At 32.9% G+C, this 23,333-nt stretch overlaps 1 protein-coding gene across 1 annotated transcript in view; it reads right to left on the bottom strand.

The window, feature by feature from the left end:
* Nucleotides 1-8,514: 8,514 nt before the first annotated feature.
* Nucleotides 8,515-23,333, bottom strand: part of Pgap1 (post-GPI attachment to proteins inositol deacylase 1) — a 75,244-nt gene continuing 60,425 nt past the window's right edge. Inside the window, exons 21-27 of the mRNA XM_027924994.2 lie at nucleotides 21,217-21,307; nucleotides 19,909-20,106; nucleotides 18,170-18,305; nucleotides 16,883-16,933; nucleotides 16,213-16,400; nucleotides 14,741-14,845; nucleotides 8,515-13,347 (exon numbers count right to left, since the gene is read on the bottom strand). Of these exons, the coding sequence (XP_027780795.1) occupies nucleotides 13,209-13,347; nucleotides 14,741-14,845; nucleotides 16,213-16,400; nucleotides 16,883-16,933; nucleotides 18,170-18,305; nucleotides 19,909-20,106; nucleotides 21,217-21,307 (908 nt within the window). The 3' untranslated portion in view covers nucleotides 8,515-13,208. The remainder of the gene's footprint in view (nucleotides 13,348-14,740; nucleotides 14,846-16,212; nucleotides 16,401-16,882; nucleotides 16,934-18,169; nucleotides 18,306-19,908; nucleotides 20,107-21,216; nucleotides 21,308-23,333) is intronic.

Genomic DNA, 23,333 nt, shown 5'->3' with positions numbered 1-23,333 from the left:
CTTTTTTAAAACAGTCATCTGGGGTAAACCTGTTTATCACTCTAGTGATTTTGAGTTTGCAGTTTCATGATCAGTTCATTTCATGATTTTTGTAGTTGACATGAAGTTATCTATCTGGAAGAAAATAAAAGTGGTTTCATTAAAAAAAAAAAAAAACCCTCAACTTTGCACAGCAAAGGAAACTATCAACAAAGTAAAGAGACAACCTGAGGAATGGGAGAAAATATTTAGAAAGCACACATCTGATAAGGGGGTAATATTCAAAATATGTAATGAAAAGCAACTCAATAGCAAGATAACAACCGGATGAAAAAATGGGCACAGGACAGACATGGTGGTGCACGCTTGTAATCCTAGCTGCTACTGAGGCAGGAGGATTGAACGTTTGAGGCCAATCTGGACAACTGAGTGAGAAGGGTCTCAAAATAAAATGTAGCTCAGTGGTAGAGTACCCTGGGTTCAAACTCCAGTACTGCAAGAAAAGAAAAGGACAAAAGATCTGAACAAATATTTCTCTAAATAAGACACACAATGGCCAACAGGTTTAAGGAAAAATGCTCACCACTAATTATCAGGGAACTGCAAATCAAAACTCTAAGGAGATATCCACATGGGTTAGAAAGGATATCAAAAAGTCAAAGGAAAATAAATGCTGATAAGGATGTGGAGAAAAGGGGGTGCTCATACACTGCTGCTTGGATGGTAATCTGGTACAGCCATATGGAAAACAGTATGGTAGTTCCTCAAAAAGTTAAAAATTGAATTACTATAAGATCCCCAAATCCCACTTCTGGATATCTATTCAAAGAAAATGAAATTAGTATCTTAAAGAATTACCTGCATTCCCATGTTCATTGCAGCACAATCCACGATAGCCAACGTATGGAATCAACCCTAAGTGCTCATCAATGGATGAATAAAACAAGTGGTGTGTGTGTGTGTGTGTGCACACTCATATACTAATAATGGAATATTATACAGTCGTAAAAAGAGAGAAATTCTGTCATTTTGACATAGATGTCACAGAGGACATTACATTAAGTGAAATAACCTAATGGCACACAGGGAAGTCATATACTGCATGATCTTGCATATGGAATCTAAAAAAGGCAAACCACATAGAAGCAGAATGGTGGTTATCTGAGTTTGGAGGATAAGAGAAACAGGGAAACATTGGTGGACAAGTACAAAGTTTCAGTTATGTAGGATGAATAAACCCTGGAGATCCAATGTACATGTTGAGTGTTGGCAGTCAATAATATTGTATCGTATACTTGAAATTGCTAGGAGGGGGCTGGAATTGTGGCTCAACAACGGTGGAGTGCTCACCTAGCACATTCAAGGTCCTAGGTTCGATCCTCGGCACCACATAAAAATAAATAAATAAAATAAAGGTATAAAAAATTATTTTTAAAAATTGCTAGGAGGACACATCTTAAATGTTTTCAACACACATGCACGCGTGTGCACACGCGGTAATTATAAGAGGTGATATAGTAATTAGCATGATTGTGGCAATTATTTCACAATGTATACGTATGTATCAAAACACCAATTATTTATTTATTTATTAGGTATACATGGACATAATATATTTATTTTGTTTATTTTTTTATGTGGAGCTGAGGATCGAACCCAGGGTCTCTCATTTACGAGGCAAGCGCTCTACCACTGAGCCATAACCCCAGCCCCAATTATTTATTTTTAAGTTATTTTTATTTATTCCTGAATAAAATTGGGGAAAAAACAATCTAAAAGGATTACAGAATATATCCTAAGTTTCTCCAAATGGGGTTTGTACATTGTGAGTGATGTGTGTGCAAGACAACATATTTAGATGTGGGAGGAAAATGACTCATTTTCATGTATTTAGAATTGTTACTAGTATTTTATACACCGAATGACACCAACACACACCCATCTTTATCACAGATGACTGCAATCAAGTGTGTGGGATGGAAGCTGAGAGAAGACTGGGGATGCCACTGCATGTAGGATGACAGGCATTCTACTACTACTCTCTTCATTTGCTTGTTCCCTAAATTTAAGCTTATTGTGACATAACTGTATATATTACTAAGTTAAAGAACTCATGCATTATACTATGTCATATTGTATTAACAGAACTATCACAAATTGAATAAGCGGCTTAAAAAACACTCCTTCCAAGAAACCACAGGTTGAAAAAACCAGCAAAGCAAGCACAAACTATGAAGGAAATACACTCTATTCCCTTTACCAGCTTCATGAGGAATTAAAAAGAATAATCATATCTGATAATTTAATGTCATTTCTTCCCATTCAAACTCACCAGGATTTGAAAAATCAATTTATATTCATTATTGCCCCAAGTATATTTGATCAAGGTATTAACTACTGATAGTATGAAGTATTATAATTAACAAAATATTTTAAGATTTATAAAACATATAAATCTTCACCATGTCATTGTAAATATTATTTACATATAAGCATAGTGGTATGTTTATGGGGGGAAGTTTAAACTTTTTTTTAACAATGAAGGTGTGCAATCAAAAAGCTCTTGAGGTCATTATCTAACATAGCCACATTTCCCTTTGTGGATCTGTAATTTCAAAAATTAATTAAAAATTTAAAGTAAGTATCATGGAGAAAGTAAAATAGTAGTTACCAGAGACTGGGGAGGAGAATAGAATGGTAAAGTTTTAATGGATATTTCCAGTTTGGAGTTCCCCCCACCCCAGAGTTGGGGATCAAACCCAGGGCCTCACGTTAGACAAGCACTCCAGGATGAGCTACATTCCCAGCCCCAGTACTCCATTACAAAGGAAAATTATGCTGATGAATGGTGGTGATGGCTGCAATTATGGAGGTATTTAATATCACTACATACTTAAAGTGTGTAAGATGTAAATTGTCATGGGCAATCTAAAACAAAAATTAGGGAACAAAACTAGTAAGAACAAAGATTTCTAAATATAGCAAATGTTATACTTTCTTAATTAGAACACAACTCTATTCTTTTATAAAGGGTAAAGCAATGCCTTTCTAAACCTAAAATCCTTTTTTTTTTCCCCTCCAGTAGGTCAAAAATCTTTTACAGAAAAAAATCAACTTCCTCCTCTCTTTTATCCCAATCCTCTGCCATCTTAAGGGTAACAATGCCCCCCACCCCATGTGAAATGCAGTTTCCTACACGTGAGGAAACAGAGACTGAATCAGAAAAGTTACTCTTTGTCATGTACAAAAAAGAATAAATTCAAAAAAGAAAGGAAAGAAGTTACTCTTTAAGCACCTTTTAAACTTTTGTGGTTCTAGACCAAGTAGGCCTTCATTGCTTCAGCTGAATTTTACACTTTCACTCCTAGATTATTTTAACTCTTTTCTCTTAACCTCTATAATTCTTTCTTGATCCGAATGGCACCACATAGTAAATGCAGAAAGCACAGTGACTGGGTCCTTTTCGTTGAACATGTGTTAATATGAATTATGGATATTTCTTATAGAACTATTCCATACAGGAGATGATTTGCATGACTATTATCTTCATGAGCATGTAGCTTTGCAAAACCCAAAGCTTTCACTTCCACAGTATACAGGGATTTATGCACACTTAGAAAGTCTATGGAATTTAATTCTTTCTCTCTATATATATTCAAGAGAAACTTACTAGAACTCTCTTTTTTTCTTTCTTTTTTTGATACTGGGGGTTGAACCTGGGGTGCTTAACCCTTGAGTTACATCCTCAGCTCTTTTTATTTTGAGACAGGACCTTACTAAGTTGTGTAGGGCCTTGCTAAATTGCTGGGGCTAGCTTTGAACTTGCAATCCTCATGTCTCAGAATCCAAAATTGCTGGGATTACAGGCATGCTATTAGAAGCATTTTTAAAAGCCAGTTTGATCTATCATTTTACTTGAGTTTGTCATTATTCCCCACTCATACCCAACAAGAAATTATACCTGTTAAGTACAGTTAAATGCTACAACTCAATGGCAATTTGGTATACTCTTTCTTAATTTTAGGCCACATCACCCTGCAAAAGAACAAATCCATCTCTCACCTAATCTCATGTACAAGAAAAACAACCCAGGAGTGACAGACATAATTTACTCTTTTAAAGGCCATTTAAAATTCAATGACTGCACTGAGGGGCTTTTTTTACCCCCACAAAAACATTTTATATTTAACTCATCAGCTCTCTGAATTAAAATTAAGGAATTATTACATATAGCAGTTATGCAAAAACACTTTAGTTCAATGTTTTATGTAGTAGGCAGAATTCTAAAATTCTTAAAATTCTCATGCCCTGGTATACATACCTTTTATAATAATAAATCCCCTCTCCTGGATGGTGGGTGGAACCTGTGACTATGATGGAAATATGATTATTACCTTATATGGCAAAGAGGATTTTGCAGATAAATAATTAAGGTTGACTGAATTAACCAAAAGCGGGAATTATCACTGGATTCTAGCTATTCACTTAAGCCCTTTAAATCAGGGTTTAAAGATGAGAGGGAAAGAAAGTAAAGTGGTTTAAAATGTGGTTCTGCTGGTCTTGAAGGAGCACATTGCCATGTTGTGAAGTGTTAGGTCGTAGGACATGGCACCAAAGTGCAACAGTCCCAGGTCAATAGCAAGAAAACAGGAAGTTCAGTCCTATCACCCACAAGGAAGTGAATTGGATAACTTGAATGAACCTCAGATGGCTTAACAGAGTCATTTGAGTGATTCCAAAAGTCCAAGACTCAATAGAGAACACAGTGGGTTGTGTTTGAACTTCTACAGAATTGTGAACAAATAAACGGTTGTTGTTTTAAGTTGTTAAATTTGTAGTAATTGGCCATGCAGTCATTACATGGGAATTAACTTATATATAAGGGAAAGGGAATGAAGAGGAAATTGAAAAGGGGGAGTAAAACTGGTGGGAAAGGCTCACAGGTTTTCATGTTGCATGCTCAGTCATTTCACAATTTTGTTGGTTTCAAGATAATCCTCTAGATATCCAAAGAATACACTAAGGTTTCTAGTTAACGTATTTCTTATCCTTAAAACTTTACATTTTTGGGTATATATAATAATGTACACAATATAGTGTATGTGGATAACTCAAATATTCATGTACTTAGGAATTCTGGTTAATATAGATACTTGTCCCTCAAAATCTCTTATTTCTTCCATCTATTTTAATGAAGTTTGAATCTATTCTAAACTCTCAAATTATTTGGTATTCTTTTAGGCATCTTATAACCCTATAGACTATCTTTCTAATTGCTTCTAGGAGCCCAAACAAGTTAATTTTATTGACCAAGGCAATGCCATCAAACATTTGAGAATTACATTTGGGTCACTTTTCAAATCAGAATTCCAGGCCTCTTTCCCCTCCTCCCCCGATTTAGGATTGAACCCAAGGTCTCACCCATACTAGACAAGCAATGTAACATTCCTAGTCCTTAAAATATATAAATATATGTTTTGAGATAGGGTCTAAGTTGTCCAAGCTAGCCTTGAACTTGTTATCTTCTTGCCTCGGTCCCCATAGTAGCTGGGATTACAGATGGTTGTCACTGAGCCTAACTAAATTTCTCCTTTAAAGATCAAATTTAGTAGTTATGGGGTAACCTGGAAATCTGTTTATAATGTCTAAATCATTCTCATTCTTACTAAACTGGGCACCCAGGAATACACTCAGCTTAAACAAGTGGAAAGCATGGTCTTTAAAAGAAACACAACTATATAATTCCTTAAAACAGAATGTGAACTATAAAGTATCCATACATATGTATGTGGGAAGCTACAAAATACAAATTAGAAAGTATCTGAATGTATCTTGCTTTCAGTATTTACTTGTGATATATCATGTCCATGCTGAATGGACACTCTGGAATGCTAGAACATGTAAATAATTTTTCAAGTTTTTTTTTTTCCTGCAATAGTATTATGGAAGAGTCTGTGAACTAGTAAGCAACCTTTGTACCACATGTGCTTATTCACCAAATTTATTTTTGAACATTCAGAACACCAGATTATGACATTAAAAAGAAAGCACCAAAATTGCTACACATTAATACCTGAGCAGAGACTGAAGGCAAATATTCATCTATAAACTTACACCATAATATGGAAACATAAGAAAAAAAATTCACAACACTCTATGAAGCACAATAAGTAGCACTTTTTCTGAATTACAACCAGTTAAATGTAACAATGTTAATTACATCATACCAAAAATACACACAAAATTACACATAAGTGTATTTAGTACACCATACATTGTACAAAGTACTGGAGAAGATCATGCATGTTTAAATGGAAAGATCCTCGAGGTGACAATAATTTTTCAATATATATACTACAGGACAAGTTCCTTTGCACTATTAAGTACTGTTATTATGCAATGTACTTTCTGGATGAGAACAAAATCAATTTGCTAATAAATGATTTCTTACTGAGTCTATCTCAGAACAACAAACTTTGTCCTCTGTAAAATTTTTAACTGTGATATAAAAATTGATGTAGGTTGAAAGCCACTTATTTACTACATACCCTTGCCCAAATTATTTTCTTATCAATTTGACCAGGCTTGACGGAAAGACATAACATCTTTCTATATAGTTTTAGAGAAACCTACCTTCTTGTCTTTGAGGGATGGTAGTGGAGGTAAAATAGAAGGAACAAATATGTTGAGTCTATGTTCAAAACTAAAATTAAGAAATAAAACACACACTCTGAGAATACAGAAATGTGGGCATCTTTTAGCAGAGAACATGACTGTCTTATAAATGGAATAATTCGAACTTTAATAGAAATTGTGCCATTATTTTAAATAAGCACAGTAAAGATACAAGACTATACATTAAAAAACAAGCAAATAAAAACTGGAGCCAGTTTTATCTTGGTATCTTAAAAATAACTAGGAAGGAAAAAGAAAAGAGAAAAATGTTAAAAATATACTACATGAATCTGAGTTTAATTGCTAAAAAATCATTATTGGATAAATGAATCTTACTTGACACATACAAACACAAACCTCAACAATCTACAGAAAAATGAATACAGGTCTTAGGAAAGAGCTTGCATCTTTGTTAGACTACTCATTAATATGACAAAAAAATTACATTTTGAAGATTTGTTTTTCTATGTACAATATGTTCATAGGTGCCATGACCTTCTCCTAAAATAATGTTGTTGTTGTTGTTTTACAAAAACTTTAGCCAAACTTAATTTTCTACATCTATGTGGCCTAAGTTAATCTTAATTTGAAAACAAGAACTCTGGAAATTAAGGGCGGCCTCAAGAACAATAGTTCTGCAAATATTAAGTGAACTACTAGTCAGCTTTTAAAATTTTTCTCCAACTTCAAAGAAAAGGATTTGGGACCAGTTTGAAAAGGCCACCCACAATAAAATATACAGGTATAAAATTGCAGGGCATTTCTTTATCATTTTAAGGCACAGTCTTTTTTACTCCAAATGACTACAAGTTAAAGGTCACAGTGATATATATTTAATTTTGGTCTGGTTTCTCATGGGTATGTTGCTACATTTATAGTTAGTCTTAAGTTTAAGAAACTGTAATACAATCACTTCAAAATAATATATTTAAGTCATTTTTATGTTTTCAAAAATGTAAATACATAATACAATTTCCTAATATATATATATACACACTAAAAATTGGATTTTCTTCCCACCCCCACAACAGAGGAGGACAAAGTTATTTCTATCAGTATTACATCAAATACCTATTTGACAATGTAGAAAGCATGATTATGTTAAAATACAGATATCTCCTATTTAGGATAAATTGTTCAACACAGAGGACAAACTCATTCCAAAGGACAGTATATAGTAAATTCAGATTTTGTACATTGTCTTTTAACTAATATCACCCACAGTCCCCATTAGATAATTGGATAAACTGTTATTAAATCAAGGCCAAATATTTTAACATTTGCTTTTCTGTGCTATGTCTTTACTTCCAAAAATACTTATGCAAACTGTATCAACATTACTGGGCAGAGAAATGTGATTAAATGATGGGAAACACTATGAAGGTCTGAAACGTCCTTAAAATTTATATGAGAAATTAAAGCATTTCAAGTAGATAAACAGCAGTTTCTGAGCCTATCATATTTCCACTTTTCTCTCACAAGTACCACCATATTAATGTAACCTTTAGCATTAACATTTTGATTGTTTTATAATATTTTCCTTTAAGATTCACATATTAAAAAGTTTATTTCATTATACTTTGCTAGGGTCTGGTGGATAATTTCCCCATATGACCATATAAAGGGAATGAGTGGAAACATATAGAAAACAAAAGAAATTGCAAACTTTCAATTAACATAAATAAGACACCCATACCTATACAACAAAAATTAATGTCTTATATTACAAAATTAATCAAAACCAAAATTATTTCAAATGATTACGTCAATGATGAAAGGTCAGTATTGGGTGACCTGATTTTTACCAAATAAAATCAAAACATTAAAAAATCATACAAAATATAATATACTATACCATAATTGAGTATTTTCAAAGAAAAATTAGAATATGGAATTTTCATGATATACACATTTATTATAAGTCCTAAATGAAGAACACTGAAAAAGATTATTTTTGCTTTAATCCCAATATGTTAAGAAAGTTTCATTGGCACAAATATCCAGAGGTATTTTACAATTTCATTTAGCTTTGGTGGTAAAGTATGTTTACCAGATTAATACAGTCAGTTTTCAATACAGAGCTTTGATGCTAATAAGAATTCAAATGTATTTTCTTCCTAAAAAAGGATGTAAAAGTCCAATATGAAACAGAACAAGTGCAACATGAAATACAAAATATGCCTATCATTTAGGCTTTTGAACAGTTAATAGCTATGCTTTGTCTATAAATTTTTTTACTCATAACATTACTACTATATAAATACTAAAAGTCAAAATAACATTAAAAATAGCATATGAACTTTACAAAAATGGCTACTTTTAGATTTCCTAAACTAGGATTAGAATTTGAATATGCGAACAAACTTATCCTAATTAAAATACACCAACAGATAGTTTTTCATAAATGTTGAAAGTTACAATGTACAGAATGTTTACAGATTGATCTGAATCTTATGCAAAATCCTCAGAAATTAACTGGTTTCCTGGTATCTAAAATCTTACATTTTGAGCAGCATAACACGCCAAACACTTTTAGAAAGTACTTTACTTGATTTAAAAAGCATTAACCTAAGACAATTTAATCAAGATGTATCTTAGAATATCACTTAACTTTTGAACAACCCTGTTATCAATTTAGGTGTATTGTCACATTTATATTATTAATGCAATAACAGTTTGTCTATTCTATTTCCAAAGTTTTTTCTGTTCTTTGAACTAAGTTACTAAGATATAAAATTCAGTTTTCCCTATTCATAATATAATTTATTTAAAACAATATGAATTCTTGAGCAATCACAGTACACACATTTGCACTTGGATCACTGACTCAAATTTTCTTTCCTATTGTCCTTATGAAAAGTAAATGCTTATTTTCTCAATTTACTAAAACTTATTGTGAAAGAATCCATGAGTAATGTGTATAAATAAACTTCAGAATTTGAAATGTTCTTAGTTCAAAAAGACTGGGATAAAAGTTCAGCTTCCACATAATTTTGTAAAAGTATCTTCTGCCTTTACATTTATTTGCTAAGAAAGTTTTCCTGGCAGGGTTTAATTTCCTGAAAGAAAGATAACTTTTATTGCTCCCTTTTATTCTGGTGAGCAAATGGCACAGTCTCCCAATTGATTTTCCCCTTTAATAAACTTCACAAGGTATTTTGTTTCCTATGGTGTATACAAATTCAAAAAATCCTATAACACTGAGAAAACACAATGTGATGATGAAAAATAATCAACAAATACCTCGTCAAAGAAAGTCTCAACACCTTTTTGGGTTTTCCTCAAATGGTTTTAGTAACCAGTTCCTAAAACTTCAAATGCAGCACTCTAAGGTTTTGCACTAAACTAAATAATAATATAAGACATTACACTAATTTAGAACCAATGTAAGATGGAAATTAGGCCAAGTGATTTATCTAGAGATTCAGGAATCAGATTTTTATTTATGTTTCCCTATTTTTCCCAGAGCTTTAAAAAGCTACATTGAAAGGTGTGTTTTATTTCCTTTGAACACTTTCTTTAAGAAATGCTAACAGGTAGTCAGGTTAAATGAACACATTATGCTATAAATGAGATGGCTGGAGAGTCAAGGAAGCTATAGGAACTAGAAAATGAAAAAAAACAACCTACTTTATAACAAGTAGTGTCTAAACGAGTGATAAAATAAGCAGTAACAAACATTTAGTAGGCCTACCTACTATAGTTCCTTATTTTTCTTTACTAAATTATCATGTGGATATTAGTATAGTTAGTTCATCCAAGAAAAGGAATTCCATCATACACATCTGAGTTTATCTGACCAAAATATTAAAAGATTAATCAATGTATTATTAAATAATTATTACATGAAAGGGATTCAAAATCAATGTTAAAAAAGGCATAGTGGCTTTTTAAAAACCACTGCTTTAAATATTTTCATTCTGGCAAAAATGAAGAAAATAAGAAACTAATTTAACTCTGGCATGAAAATGATCCAGAAATAAAAAAGTTTAACAGGTGCTGATGGTATACCTCAGTGGTAGAGTGTGTTCTTAGCAAGTGAGAGGGCCTGGGCTGGATCCCAGGGACCTACCCCCACTACCAAACACCATGTTAATGATTTCTATCATATTATCAGTTCTAGATTATAACAGCAGCAACTCCAGGGGAGGCTTTAGAAACATGGAAAGTATCCAATGTTTTCCCCTGTCCAATCTATATCCGATCTAGTATCAACAACAATGTCTAGGAATTATTTTATATGCAAAAATGTTTGCTCAAAACTTGATAATTTTCTAAATAAAAATGCCTTAGGAGAACACAGAAATTTGCAGAACTAGATTATCTCTAGCTGCCAATAAATAATTTCCTTTTCAGTAACTCTGCTAATAGATCTGTGCTGTTTTGTAGGATAATAAAGATTGTAAGCATGTTTCCCACAGTGTGTAATTTATAGGCCAAGGAGTTTTCCTAATGATAGAAATAATCCATTTTGCTAATCCTCAGATGGAACCTACCTCTCACCTCTGGTAGCTACCTGAATTTAAAGTGCTTGATGAAGACCCTGTCAAAAATGTGTATATGTATGTATATTTGTATACATACAAATATAATGGCTAATGACCTAAAGTACTACTGTTTATAAAATGTTTAATTAATTTTGTAGTCCTTAAAATGAAATATTTTGTTGGCTTAAGTAAGACTTTAGAACTTGTTGGTAAGTACACTCCCACATATATATGTGGTTTGCCACAGAGACAAGTGTATAATCTAATAAAAATCTCTTTCCTCTCAGGTATTGAACATTCAAGCATTTTGTGGTTTATTATTTTTGCTATTTCTCTCAAACAAATAAAAGTCTGGTATGTCTCTAAGTTTACTATGCCTCCACTTTAATGGTGTTGGTAAGTGATAATATGAATATTGAACAATAAGCATAAAACTGAAAATGACAACAACGGAATCATGCAAACTTACAACCCTCAGATGAGAGTAAGACCTTCTCTGACTAATGCTAAAAACAAGGACCTGAGGAGGAATTAAGAAGGGAAATGAGTTAATGCCCCACAGTTATTAAAGTGGAAGGGATCCTCTATAGAATTAACAGCTTAGAGGTTGCAATGGAATCCAGATACAATGGCAGATGAAATAAAACTGATTCTCTAGGACGTCCCAGGGTACTAACAAGGACACAATTTTACATGTGTGACCATGGAATCACCAAACTTAAGGACATTACTTAAGAGGTTTGGAGTATTTATAGCACACACATCTAAAAGAAGGGCTCTATGAGCCAGGTATACTTCAGCCTGAGTTTATTCTATGTGAAGGCAAAGAGTATTATTTTCTTGTACTACGCTCCATCACCTTCTTCAAACTCTTGTTATTAAGAGTGAATCAAAATTTGAAATGAAATAGAAACGTTACTCTTATTTGTCAAACAGTAATTCTAGAAGTCACATAGGCAAATCAAGATTCTACTGTTAAATCTATTGGCTAACATCCCAATTTATTGAGGTGTATTGTTTATATTTATGCTATTAATATGATAATACCTGTTTACTGTTATCCCATTACAGTATAGTTTCACACATCAAATGTGATACTATACTTGTGATCATGTTGATTTTTTTTTCGCAGTAGACAAAAAATGGTGCAAACCTATAGTTGTTTCTGACCACTGGAGTTGTTATTTCAATAATCTATCATAGCCTGAAAACCTTTTGGCAACCATGGATGCAATGAATTATTCAAATGGTATAAACCAAACAAACTACTCCAATCCCAATATCTGTGAGAATGTTCTTTAAATTTAACAACAGATTTCTTAAATGATGCCCTGATATTCACCAAGAATATATGATAACAGAATTTCATTGTTTTGAGTCTGAATCATGTTTCCATCATCAGTCTTGCTCTGGTTACCAAAAAGCAGGTCTCCTTATAATTCAAAGCTTTATTTCCATAGATGTAAGAAGACAAAAGGTCTATTCTGTTCACCCTGGCTGCCGAAAACCAACCAAAGACTCTTTGTGGTAATTTAACTTCTGAGAAACCAAACAGAGTGGATTTTGTCAGTCTTTTCTTTCTTTCATTTTTTTTTTTTTGGTCAAATTTTTAGGACTTCTTTTTCAATATGTAAGATTACATATTGAAAATAGAAAACAGATAGCAAATATAAAACAACCTACAGAAGAAAGCTTGATGAAACAAGCAGAATGTTTGATGTGAGACTACAAACAATGTTGCATCTACTGAGTCTCTAGAAAAAGATCCTTGGTATGGCTGATGAAGTAGACTAGGTGATATGCACAGGAGTCCTCAAAGCCAGGGGCCATCATATTTCTCCACTAATTTTGCAAAATGACTAATACCTAGATGCCACACCACAAAACAAAACCATGCTTCATCTGTTTTCCTCAAGCATTACAAAACTAATTTCCTATTTTCAATACTGTAAAAATAGACTTGTCTTCTCCAAAGGATCTTGCTGCCCATATTGGTGGATCTGTATGTTCACTCTTATTACTGGCCCTAAAGGCATAAATCATCTTTATCATCATGTAAGTCCAGTCTTACATAAAGTTGCATAATGCATGGAGTAAGAGAGGTATGAAGACAAAGCATGGAACCCTGTATAAGTGTGCTGACCCAAAAGCAATCACACCAACAGCCAGAGGAAGTGGAAATTGTGAGGCAGTCTTCAACAATTTACTGTAAAGAGAGAAATATACATTGTTATGTAAACTGCAATGTGAGCTAAAACAGAGTATGTCAATCTTTTATAGTTTTGGGAAAGGTAAGTATTCTAAGTAATTGTAAATGAAATAATTTTTAATGTAATAAATTTACCTGTTCATGATTTTTTTTTAATATTTATTTTTTAGTTATAGTTGGGCACAGTACCTTTATTTATTTATTTATTTTAATGTGGTGCTGAGGATTGAACGCAGGGCCTCGCACATAGTAGGCGAGTGCTCTACTGCTGAGCCACAATCCCAGCCCTGTCCATGATTTTTTAAAAAGAAAAATATGAGCTATATTTTGACCAGAAAAGGGGAAAACATTTCTATTCAGAAAACAGCCAGTTTGGTTTAGTGTTTCAAATTTTAACAACAGAAAAATATTAGATGGACTGTTATTCCGCAATACTACTTCTAAAAATTTATCCTAGCAAAAATAATGCTATTCACTAAGATAGAGCTACAGAAATGTTTATTTTAATCTTAGTTACGGTAACAACAGAACAAGCAAACTCAGAAGGAATTTTTCTTTACTTATTGATTTGTACTGGGGCTTAAACCCCGGGGCACTTTACCAGTGAGCTATATATCTCTTGTCCTATTCATTTTTTATTTTGAGACAGGGTCTCGCAAAGTTGCTGAGGCTAGCCTTGAACTTGCAGTTCTCCTGCCTCAGCCTCCTGAGTCACTGGTGTGTGCCACTGCACCCAACAGGAACCTTCTTTAATTCCCAAAATGAAAGAACCATGTAAGTTAAGACATAAATGTTTTAAAAACAATACTACTCCCAGGAAAGACTATCACCATTTTACTCTGAAAAGAGAGAAAGTGCAGATAAGAAGGGTTAAAAAGCTTGCTAAGGACATAAAAATATTGAATGGCAGAGCTAATATATGAGCCCCAGGTTGGCTTGATTCCAGAATATTTGCATATATCTTCCAGAATCAACTGAAAAGGCTCCCAGAGCAAACAACCAGTGAATGAAAAGCCAAATACTATTATGGAGAATTTAATCATATTCAAAAGAAGTCTAATGGCATAATGAACCTTCATGAAGTGCCTGTTAGCCAACTTCAAAAATCATGGCCAATCTGAACTTCCACTCTTCCTGTACTTTTTAGAAGTAAGTCTTAGATATCTTTTAAGGGTTAACTTTTTAAAGAAAATAACCCATATTATTACATCCTAACAAGTAAAACTTATAATTAAAATAAGTATAGCATACTTACATAAAAACCCGTAATACTGTTACTTTTAGGAATAATTAAATTAACTACAAATAAATAATATGCTTCAGAAATAAAAATAAACTGTGAAAAGGGTCAGGAAAAGATGTAAGAAAAAGAAAGATTAATGTATCATACCTTGATTTTATTGAAACTGTGTAAGTATTTCCAAGAACTGCCATAGTTGGAATAAGGATAAATGCCAAAGGTTTACATGGATCAGGATTAAGTTTAAAATAATACCTATAATAAAAGAAAAGAAAAACCCCATAAGTCAACAAAGCAGAACTGTTTGCTTTAAAAATTAATCAATCAATTAATTAGGTACTAGAGATTGAACCCAGGGGTTCTTTATCACTGAGTTATAACCCCAGCCCTTTTTATTTATTTATTCTTTGAGACGTAGTCTCACTAAATTGCTGAGGCTGGCTTTGAGCTTGCAATCCTCCTGCTTCAGGATACCAAGCTGCTGGGACTACAGTTGTTTGCTATCACACCTGGCTTGATCTTTTTTTTTTTTTTGGTACCGGGATTGAATTCAGGAGCATTCAACCATGAGCCATATCCCCAGCCCTATTTTGTATTTTTATTTAGAGAAAGGGTCTCACTGAGTTGCTTATCACCTTGCTTTGTTGAGGCTGGATTTGAACTTGAGATCCTCCTGTCTCAGCCTCCCATGCTGCTAGGATTATAGGCGTACACCACCGTATCTGGCTTAGCTTGATCATTTTAAATTACCAGAATCAATTAAATTCAATAATTTTCAAAACATTCCAATAGCAACATGGATAAAAGAGAGCTCTAAACAGCTCCTGAAATCTTTAATATGTACTTTTTTGCTCTAGATCATCCTTATAACCCAAGGTTTTATATGGAGAATTATGTCAGATACTACTAAAGAAATAAAAACACCCAAAATGAAAGACTTCCCTTTTATAATCAGTTTATGTCTTAAAGGTAGTATATAGTTTTTAAAAGTCAAATTATTTAAAATACATTAAAGCTGCTCTATGACAGATAAAATAAATGTTTATATAAATTAGCTGTCCCTTATCTTTTTAAAATTCAAGGATCTCATCTCTTGTATATATTGACAGTAAGATGTCTGTGGCCTTTCAGAATCATAAGTATGTGCTCCTCAAATAATTGCAACTGCAAATCTGTGAACACAAATCTGGATCTTGACTAAAATGAGGGATAAAAAGATATTAACATCTGGTAATCTTTTATTTCATTTTTTGAACTTTTTTAGTTCTACCAACTTAAAAAATATTTTCAATACTTACATACTCTGAAAGCTTTATATTATTTTTTTTTGTGTGTAGGGGGCTTGACTAGTATTTGGATGAGATGGCCTTTTATTTAGAATGTACCAATAAGTAAAAATACAAATTGCTCTCTTTTTGCAGATTTTTGAAGGAGGTAATATTCCAAAAGTTTATATTTTTATAGAACAGGAGAAAATATGAATGTACTGAAAATAAATTTCAGGTTTATAGCTTCTTATTCTTAAGGAATTTTCATGGACCATCAGGAATATAAGCAAGTCTCTACTTGAAGATATTTTTTGTCTAAACCACAAAAATAATAATTACATAAATGAAACATACCTAAGATTTTTTAACCAATAAATTAAAGATGGCATGCTGAGTAATACGATCCATGTTAATAAGTTAATCACAGTACTGTGCATGCGAAGACTGTCTTCAGCATCACTGGCAGATAAACGAAGATGGTGTACTGAAGAGTCTTTATGGTGATTGGATTTTTTTTCACTTCTTCTAGAGTGTTTGGGATTCTATAAAGCAATAAAGTAAAAACATCAAGACATTAAGTACACAAAAATAAATCAGAGATATTTATTTTATTTAGAATCATAACTACTAACCAGTTAAATATGTATACCATTCCATTACCAAACTGAAATTACCTATTTAAATGGTACCTAATTAAATGATTACAGTTATAAAAGTTTTATTCTTTGACTTGCTATTTTCACTTCTGAGAATATAGCCTCTAGGTAATTACTCAAAATAAAACTTAAAAGATAATATTTTATAACAATAACAAAAATGGCATAGGTACTAACAAAGGTCAAATTAAATTCAGAATAATTTCAATGTATTTTAATAATCTTTTAAGTTCAGTTTTATTAAAGTTACTTAAAAATTCATAATACTTTCACACACTATCAAATTCTAACCTTTCTGAAAAATAAACTTATATTTTCTCATGTTCTTTCATATTAAAGCTATGTAGAGTTTTTAAAATACAACGTACCACGGGCTGGCTATTTTTAAAAGTTGTGAGGCTGGCTTGCAGATGAACAATCTAGGGGAAAAAAATAACTTTAATTTACTTGTTTTGCAAAAAAGGTATAGGAGTTTCTATTAAAATTGAGAAGCACTGTAATCTGAAATGTAAAAAATCTAAACAACTAAAAATTCATTTATACATTTAAAAACATTCTTTTAGGAAAGATAAAACAACACATACTTGCTACCATGGATTAAAAAAAGGAAATACTTGAAAAAAAAATACAAACTTCCAGAGTATATAGGGACCAGGATATGTTGCTACACCTTTTGCCTCCTGTGAACCTATGTTTGAATGATACCTTGCTATAGACATTTTATGTGTCTTATGGATAAAAAATTTGATTATATTCAATATAAGAAGTTAAATACAAATAAAGAAGAAATACAAATCAGTAATATACAGTGATGAAATATTTACAAGGACTTGAAAAATCTGTACATTTAATATATTTTAGTTCTTTAAGTATCTGAGAAAGTTTTGCTTTTGTGTCACTTGTCGAAAATACCTAACTTAAAAAACTAAATATGTTGTATTTATGAATTGAAGTAGGTTTAAATATTTTTTCAGGTGCACATAAATTCCTTTGTAAAACTGAAAATAATCTATAATGAGCATATATTAATGTTAAAAGCAGAGGAAAAAGTATCTGTTCAAAAAAAAAAAAAAGTAATTGTTATCCATGTCAAATGTCTACACATGAATGTATAGGGTATGCAGTTGTAAAACCTCCTGAATTTTCCTGCAAAGTTGTCAGCCTTCTTGGAAGTGTTTTTTGCTTCTTCAGTAAAACTATCAATCCATTATTTTTATCATTATATTCTCATTTTTCTGTAACATTTCTTAATATTTTATGTTGTCTCAGCATGATTAGTAACTTGATTTCCAACTAAATTTTTGCTTTCTCTCACCCATGTTCAAAGAGAGGTACAAATAAAACCTTTCTGTTAAATTTTTTAAGTTATCATTTGCAAGAGTAAGAAGCAACAACCTAAAACAGATTATGTGTGTTTTCCTTTGTCTTTTTTTTCCTTAGCAAAAACCTCAACTCAGATGAGTAATCTCAGTTATACAGGAACTATATACCATTTACATAACCAAGATGTTTAGAAAACCTTTATTTAAATCTATTATATAACAGAGGAGTGTTATAATAGTAATTAAAATTTTCATTAACAAAGCCTACAAGGCATTCTACACCTGCCTAACATAAAGCCCAGTCGTTCTGGCTTTACTACTGATTTGACATACCTTAAATACGTAGTAAAGATAAGAAAGAAGTATGGCAAGTGCTCCACAAGTTGTCCAACTAATTATGATCAAAACAACTGTCAAAAAAGGTAAGTCTGGTGATATCATCTTGATATCTTTAGGAAGTTCAGAGGGTCTGGAATAAGAAGAAAGTTTAAAGTAATAGAGTAACAGATATTTATACAGTCACATATAAGAAGAAAACAATATACAGGTTGAGCATCCCTAACCCCAAATTGGAAATGCTCCAAAATTCAAAAGTTTTAGCATTAACATGTTACAACTGGCAATTCCACACCTGATCTCATGTGATGGGTTACTGTTGAAATGCAGGTACACATTAAAAATATTGTATAAAACTATCTTCAGGCTATGTGTATAAGGTATATAGGAAACATAAGTGAATTTTGTATTTGGACTTTGTTCCCATCCCTAAGATATCTCATTATGTACATGCAAATATTCCAAAAAAAAAAAAAAAAAAGTGAAATCTGAAACACCTGTGGTCCCAAGCATTTCAGAGGACTAATGAACCTGAAGTACTCTGCCAGCTTCTTCTACTTATTAGTATATAAGTGTCATGTGGTAAACAGTATCAATAAAGGCATGTGGTCACATTAATTTAAGTTCCATAATATAGTGTGACAGCTCCTTTCCCATTTAGATACACGTAGCTAATACTTATACTAATGAAGACAAAAATGTTGCCAAAAAAATTAATTATAAACCCTGTGCCATACATCTCCAATCTTGATAGGAAGAACAATTTTCCATTTTTTTAATGCCTTGAGACTACTCTGATGCTTGTTGGTGTTATTGTCAGACACCCCTGCCAAAAGCACCTCAGAAGGCAAAGTAAGAAGTACCACATCATAACCCCCATCCTCCATGAGAGTAAATCAGATAACATGTATGATACGGAGGAGTGGCAATGGAAATTAGATTGGTGTTTTACTTCAGATTCTAACTGTGTGTTTGGGCTCTTAATACAACTCTGGATTGTTTTAGCCTCCTTGGAGGTTTTATACATTTCATCTAATAGGATGCTAAATATATTGATTGGCGTCTCTTGCCCTCAGGTTTCATTATCAAATTGAGCATACAAAAGCACTGCAGAGAAACAATCCCTTGTGAGGGATTTACAACCATGAAATTTGTCAAGCGTTCTTGACTAACTCTTGGGCACTAAAGTCAATATCCAAGGTGGCATTTAATTTTCAATAAATAATAAGCTTTGATAAAGGCATAATTTGGAACACTAACTCATGCTTTTGCTAGTTATACATCTTTCCTTACAAAATAGTTTAGTGGATCTTGTCGGGAGCCCCTCTGGAAATACATGCCCTTAAGTCCTGAGCAAGAGATACTGAATAATTATTGCACCCCTCAATAACTTGGGCTTTACCTCCACTCAGATAATGAGGCCTGACTTCAGGAGTAGGCGTCACCCGGTGGGTTTGAGTTACACTCACCTGTTCCTTTGTAATCCTACCCCTTGCCTCATTTGAATGGCTTCTCCCCAATAAAACTGGGTTCGAGGTGTGCTCTTTCTCTTTCTTGCCTGCCTTGCCTCCATTGTGGGAGCTGGGTCAGAACCCAAAGAAAAAGGTATTTCTCTGTCTCTGTGTGATTATTTCCTGCCAGCCCAGTTCACCTGGAGTGACCCCGCCTGGTTTAGTTGTGTGTCACGGCAGAATCTGATTAAAAGAAGTAGGAAAGCTTTGAGTCATTCATTTTACCTTTTCAAAGTTAGCCATAATGAGGAAAGGAGTCTCACAGATGCAGAAGACAGTAGGCCACTCCAGTAGGCAGTACATGTTCCAAACAGAAAGAGAATCAAGGATACAAGGGGGAAACACATACTCTGACTAGTTAAAACAATGGCATCTAATTCTGGTAACAATAATAAGTCCCATAATTCCTTAAACCATTTATACCTGTGGACAAAAGAAAACAAAATGAAAGCAAAACAATGAATAAACACTCCCAATAACTAATATTCCAGGATTTCATATTTGAGGTGTTTGACCATTCACTAGAGTCTTTAATGTTCCATGATTCTCAATTTATAAATTTATCCTGAAAAATAAATTGGAAGTCTCTGAATGAAAAAAGTCATTTATCTCCCAAGAAAATCTACCTATCAGAAACTATCTGAGTACTGACTCTCAACACAGCTTTACTTCGCTCTTGATTTCTCTATGAAGCAATGCATTCTTATTCATGTTTTCTTTTTTTTTTTAAGAAGCCAACAACTAGTTGGCGAAGTACCTTTTTTTTTTTTTTAATATATATATTTTTTTTAGTTTTCGGCGGACACAGCATCTTTTGTTTGTACGTGGTGTTGAGGATCGAACCCAGGCCACACGCATGCCAGGCGAGCGTGCTACCGCTTGAGCCACATCCCCAGCCCTAAGTACCGGTTCTTAAACAAAAAATATAAAATACAAATAAATTAAGAATGGACTATCAACTACAATTAAGAGTTATAAAATATAGTTTATTATAGTTTCTATAAGAACAGAAAATGATCAGAGGCACTATTTTATCAATATTCTATAACAGTTTGTCAGTCTGGGATACTCAAATATCAGACCATATGTATTCATTTGCAAACCTTAAAAAGTAATGTTTTATTTACTGTCTAAGTTAAAACTGATGAAGTTCAATAATTATTTTTGGAATGACTATACTACTGAAATAAATGTAAATATGTTGATTAAGCCTTTTTCCTAAAAGAAAAATCCCATCCAATGAAACAAGTCAACTGCCAAATTTGTATGAACATTTACACTGCATTATATATCAAACATTTTTTAAACATATATCTTTTTATAACTTTATTTATTTATTTTAATATTTATTTTTTAGTTTTAGATGGACACAATATCTTTATTTTATTTCTATATGGTGCTGAGAATTTAACCCAGTGCTTCATGCATGCTAGGTGAGCTCTCTACCACTGAGCCACATCCCCAGCACCTCAAACATATTTTTATATAAAATAAAATTAAAATCATTATCACAGATAATAAAATAAAACTTACCCCAAAAGAAACTTAATCATAATTACGAAAGGATCAACTTTATATGGTTTGGCTTCTTTATCCAATATGGTAGCATATTCTAAGCAATAACCTGGTGATTTAAAAAAAATTACTTGCAACACAGAATTCACAGCAATTAAGTATGAAATATATTTTGCATTGTCAAGAGCAAGATGTTTTATGTCAGAAAAGCAAGGGACTTTGCTACCACCAGAGAAGAAACACTAAAAATTATTTTTAATTCAATGGTTCTTAGAAAATAGTAATTTGTGAAATAAATTTAGGAAGTCAAAGACACAGTTTCATCTCTTCACAATTCAATGATTCTTTTAGTATATTCAATGTTGTGCAAGTACTTCACTTCTTTTTTATTAATGAATAATACTACACTGTATGGACATGATATTTTTATTAATATTCATTTAAATTATTTCTATGTTTTAGCTAGGAATAAATACTCTATGAACATTTGTGTACAAGTGTTTATATGTATGTATGCTTTCATTTCTCTCAGGTCTATTCTAGGAATGGAGATGCTGAGTCATATAAATAACTCTGTTAACCATTTGAGGAATTGTCAGATTGTTTTCCAAAGAAGCTATTCCATTTTATATTCCTCCCAGAAGTATATGAGGGTTCCAATTTCCTCCATAACCTTGTTAACATTTGGTATTGTCGTTCTAGCTAGTGATTTTCTTTTTTCTTTCTTTTTTTTTTTTTTTTTTTTGTGCTGTGGATTAAACCCAGTTTCATGCATGCTAGGCAAATGCCCTATCATTGAGCTATACTCCCAGTCCAGGAGGTAAATTTGGATATGCACTCTTGGTATAGAACTACCACTTTAATTGGTTTAAAACATATTCCCATACTTAAATATTCTAAAGTAAAAAAAGTATATATCTCTGGAGTTTCTGGGCAATCTATTTGTGAATTTCGTATGTTTAGGAATCAAGTATCTAGTCTGCTGAAATTAAGAAGTATGAGGCCTCCCCTTCAGACTTTCAAAACCTTATGGGCAGGATGGATATGTAACTCAATGCTAGCCTAACAAGTGTGAGGCCCTGGGTTTGATCCCCTACATTAGGTGTAGGGGGACCAAAACCAAATAGGTCAGATTTTTTTTTTTTTTTTTGTAGTTGTAGATGGACACAGTGCCTTTATTTTACTTGTTTATTTTTATGTGGTACTGAGGATCGAACCCAGTGCCTCACACATGCTAAGCAAGCACTCTGCCACTGAGCTACAGCCCCAGCCCCCAAACAGGACAGATTTTACATTCAAGTCTGGTTGATGTCATATCACTAGAATAATATCCCCCACACTCTCCTTTTCCCTTCTGATACTGAGGATCAAACCCAGAAGTGATCTACCACTAACCTGCAGCCCCAGCCCTTTTTGAGATAAGGCTTTGCTATTTCTGAAGCTGGTCTCAAACTTGTGATCCTTCTGCCTCACTCCCCACCCTTATTACTGGGATTACAGGTATTCCTGGAATATAGTTTAACTCAGGTATAAATGAGCATGGAATGCAAACCCGAAGTTATATGAAAATAACGAAAGGCATTAAGTAGCTGTAGGATTTGGGGAGATGGATATGGTGGAGGTGATTTATGGACTACTTTTACATATTTTTACATATTTTGGTTCCATTATTTTCTCCTGCTTCTATTACTGTCCAAGCCCAAGAAAACAAAGATTAGGCTCTCAGGAAACTGTTCTAATTATTATATTCTGAGGATGGTTTTATCCATTTATCCTACATCTGCCTCTCCAGATCCATTCACACTTTGCTGTTGACTCTGGGAGGCTTACTTTCATGCACAGGCTTCTAGATAGTTAAATTTAGTGAATGAAAGGTTCTAGTAGATAAGAGAGCAGGAAAAAATGGTGTTAGAGAATGTATTTCCCTACCTTTCCCCCTACTGAGACATAGGCTGGCAGTATTGCTTGTTTCTATACCCAAGGTTGCAGCTCTAGTAACACTACTCACTCCTACAGGTCTCTTAGGTTTCCTCCGTCTCTAGCTTGTACTTTATCATCTCTTGTTGGTTTCCCTTAACTCTGCACAAATCTTTGAAATAGTTCCTTCATTAAAATTTCAATAATTCCATTCAGTG

The sequence above is a fragment of the Marmota flaviventris genome, chromosome 11 (genome assembly GCF_047511675.1).
Source record: "Marmota flaviventris isolate mMarFla1 chromosome 11, mMarFla1.hap1, whole genome shotgun sequence".
Taxonomy (NCBI): domain Eukaryota; kingdom Metazoa; phylum Chordata; class Mammalia; order Rodentia; family Sciuridae; genus Marmota; species Marmota flaviventris.
This window is presented reverse-complemented; position numbering and strand designations above follow the sequence as displayed.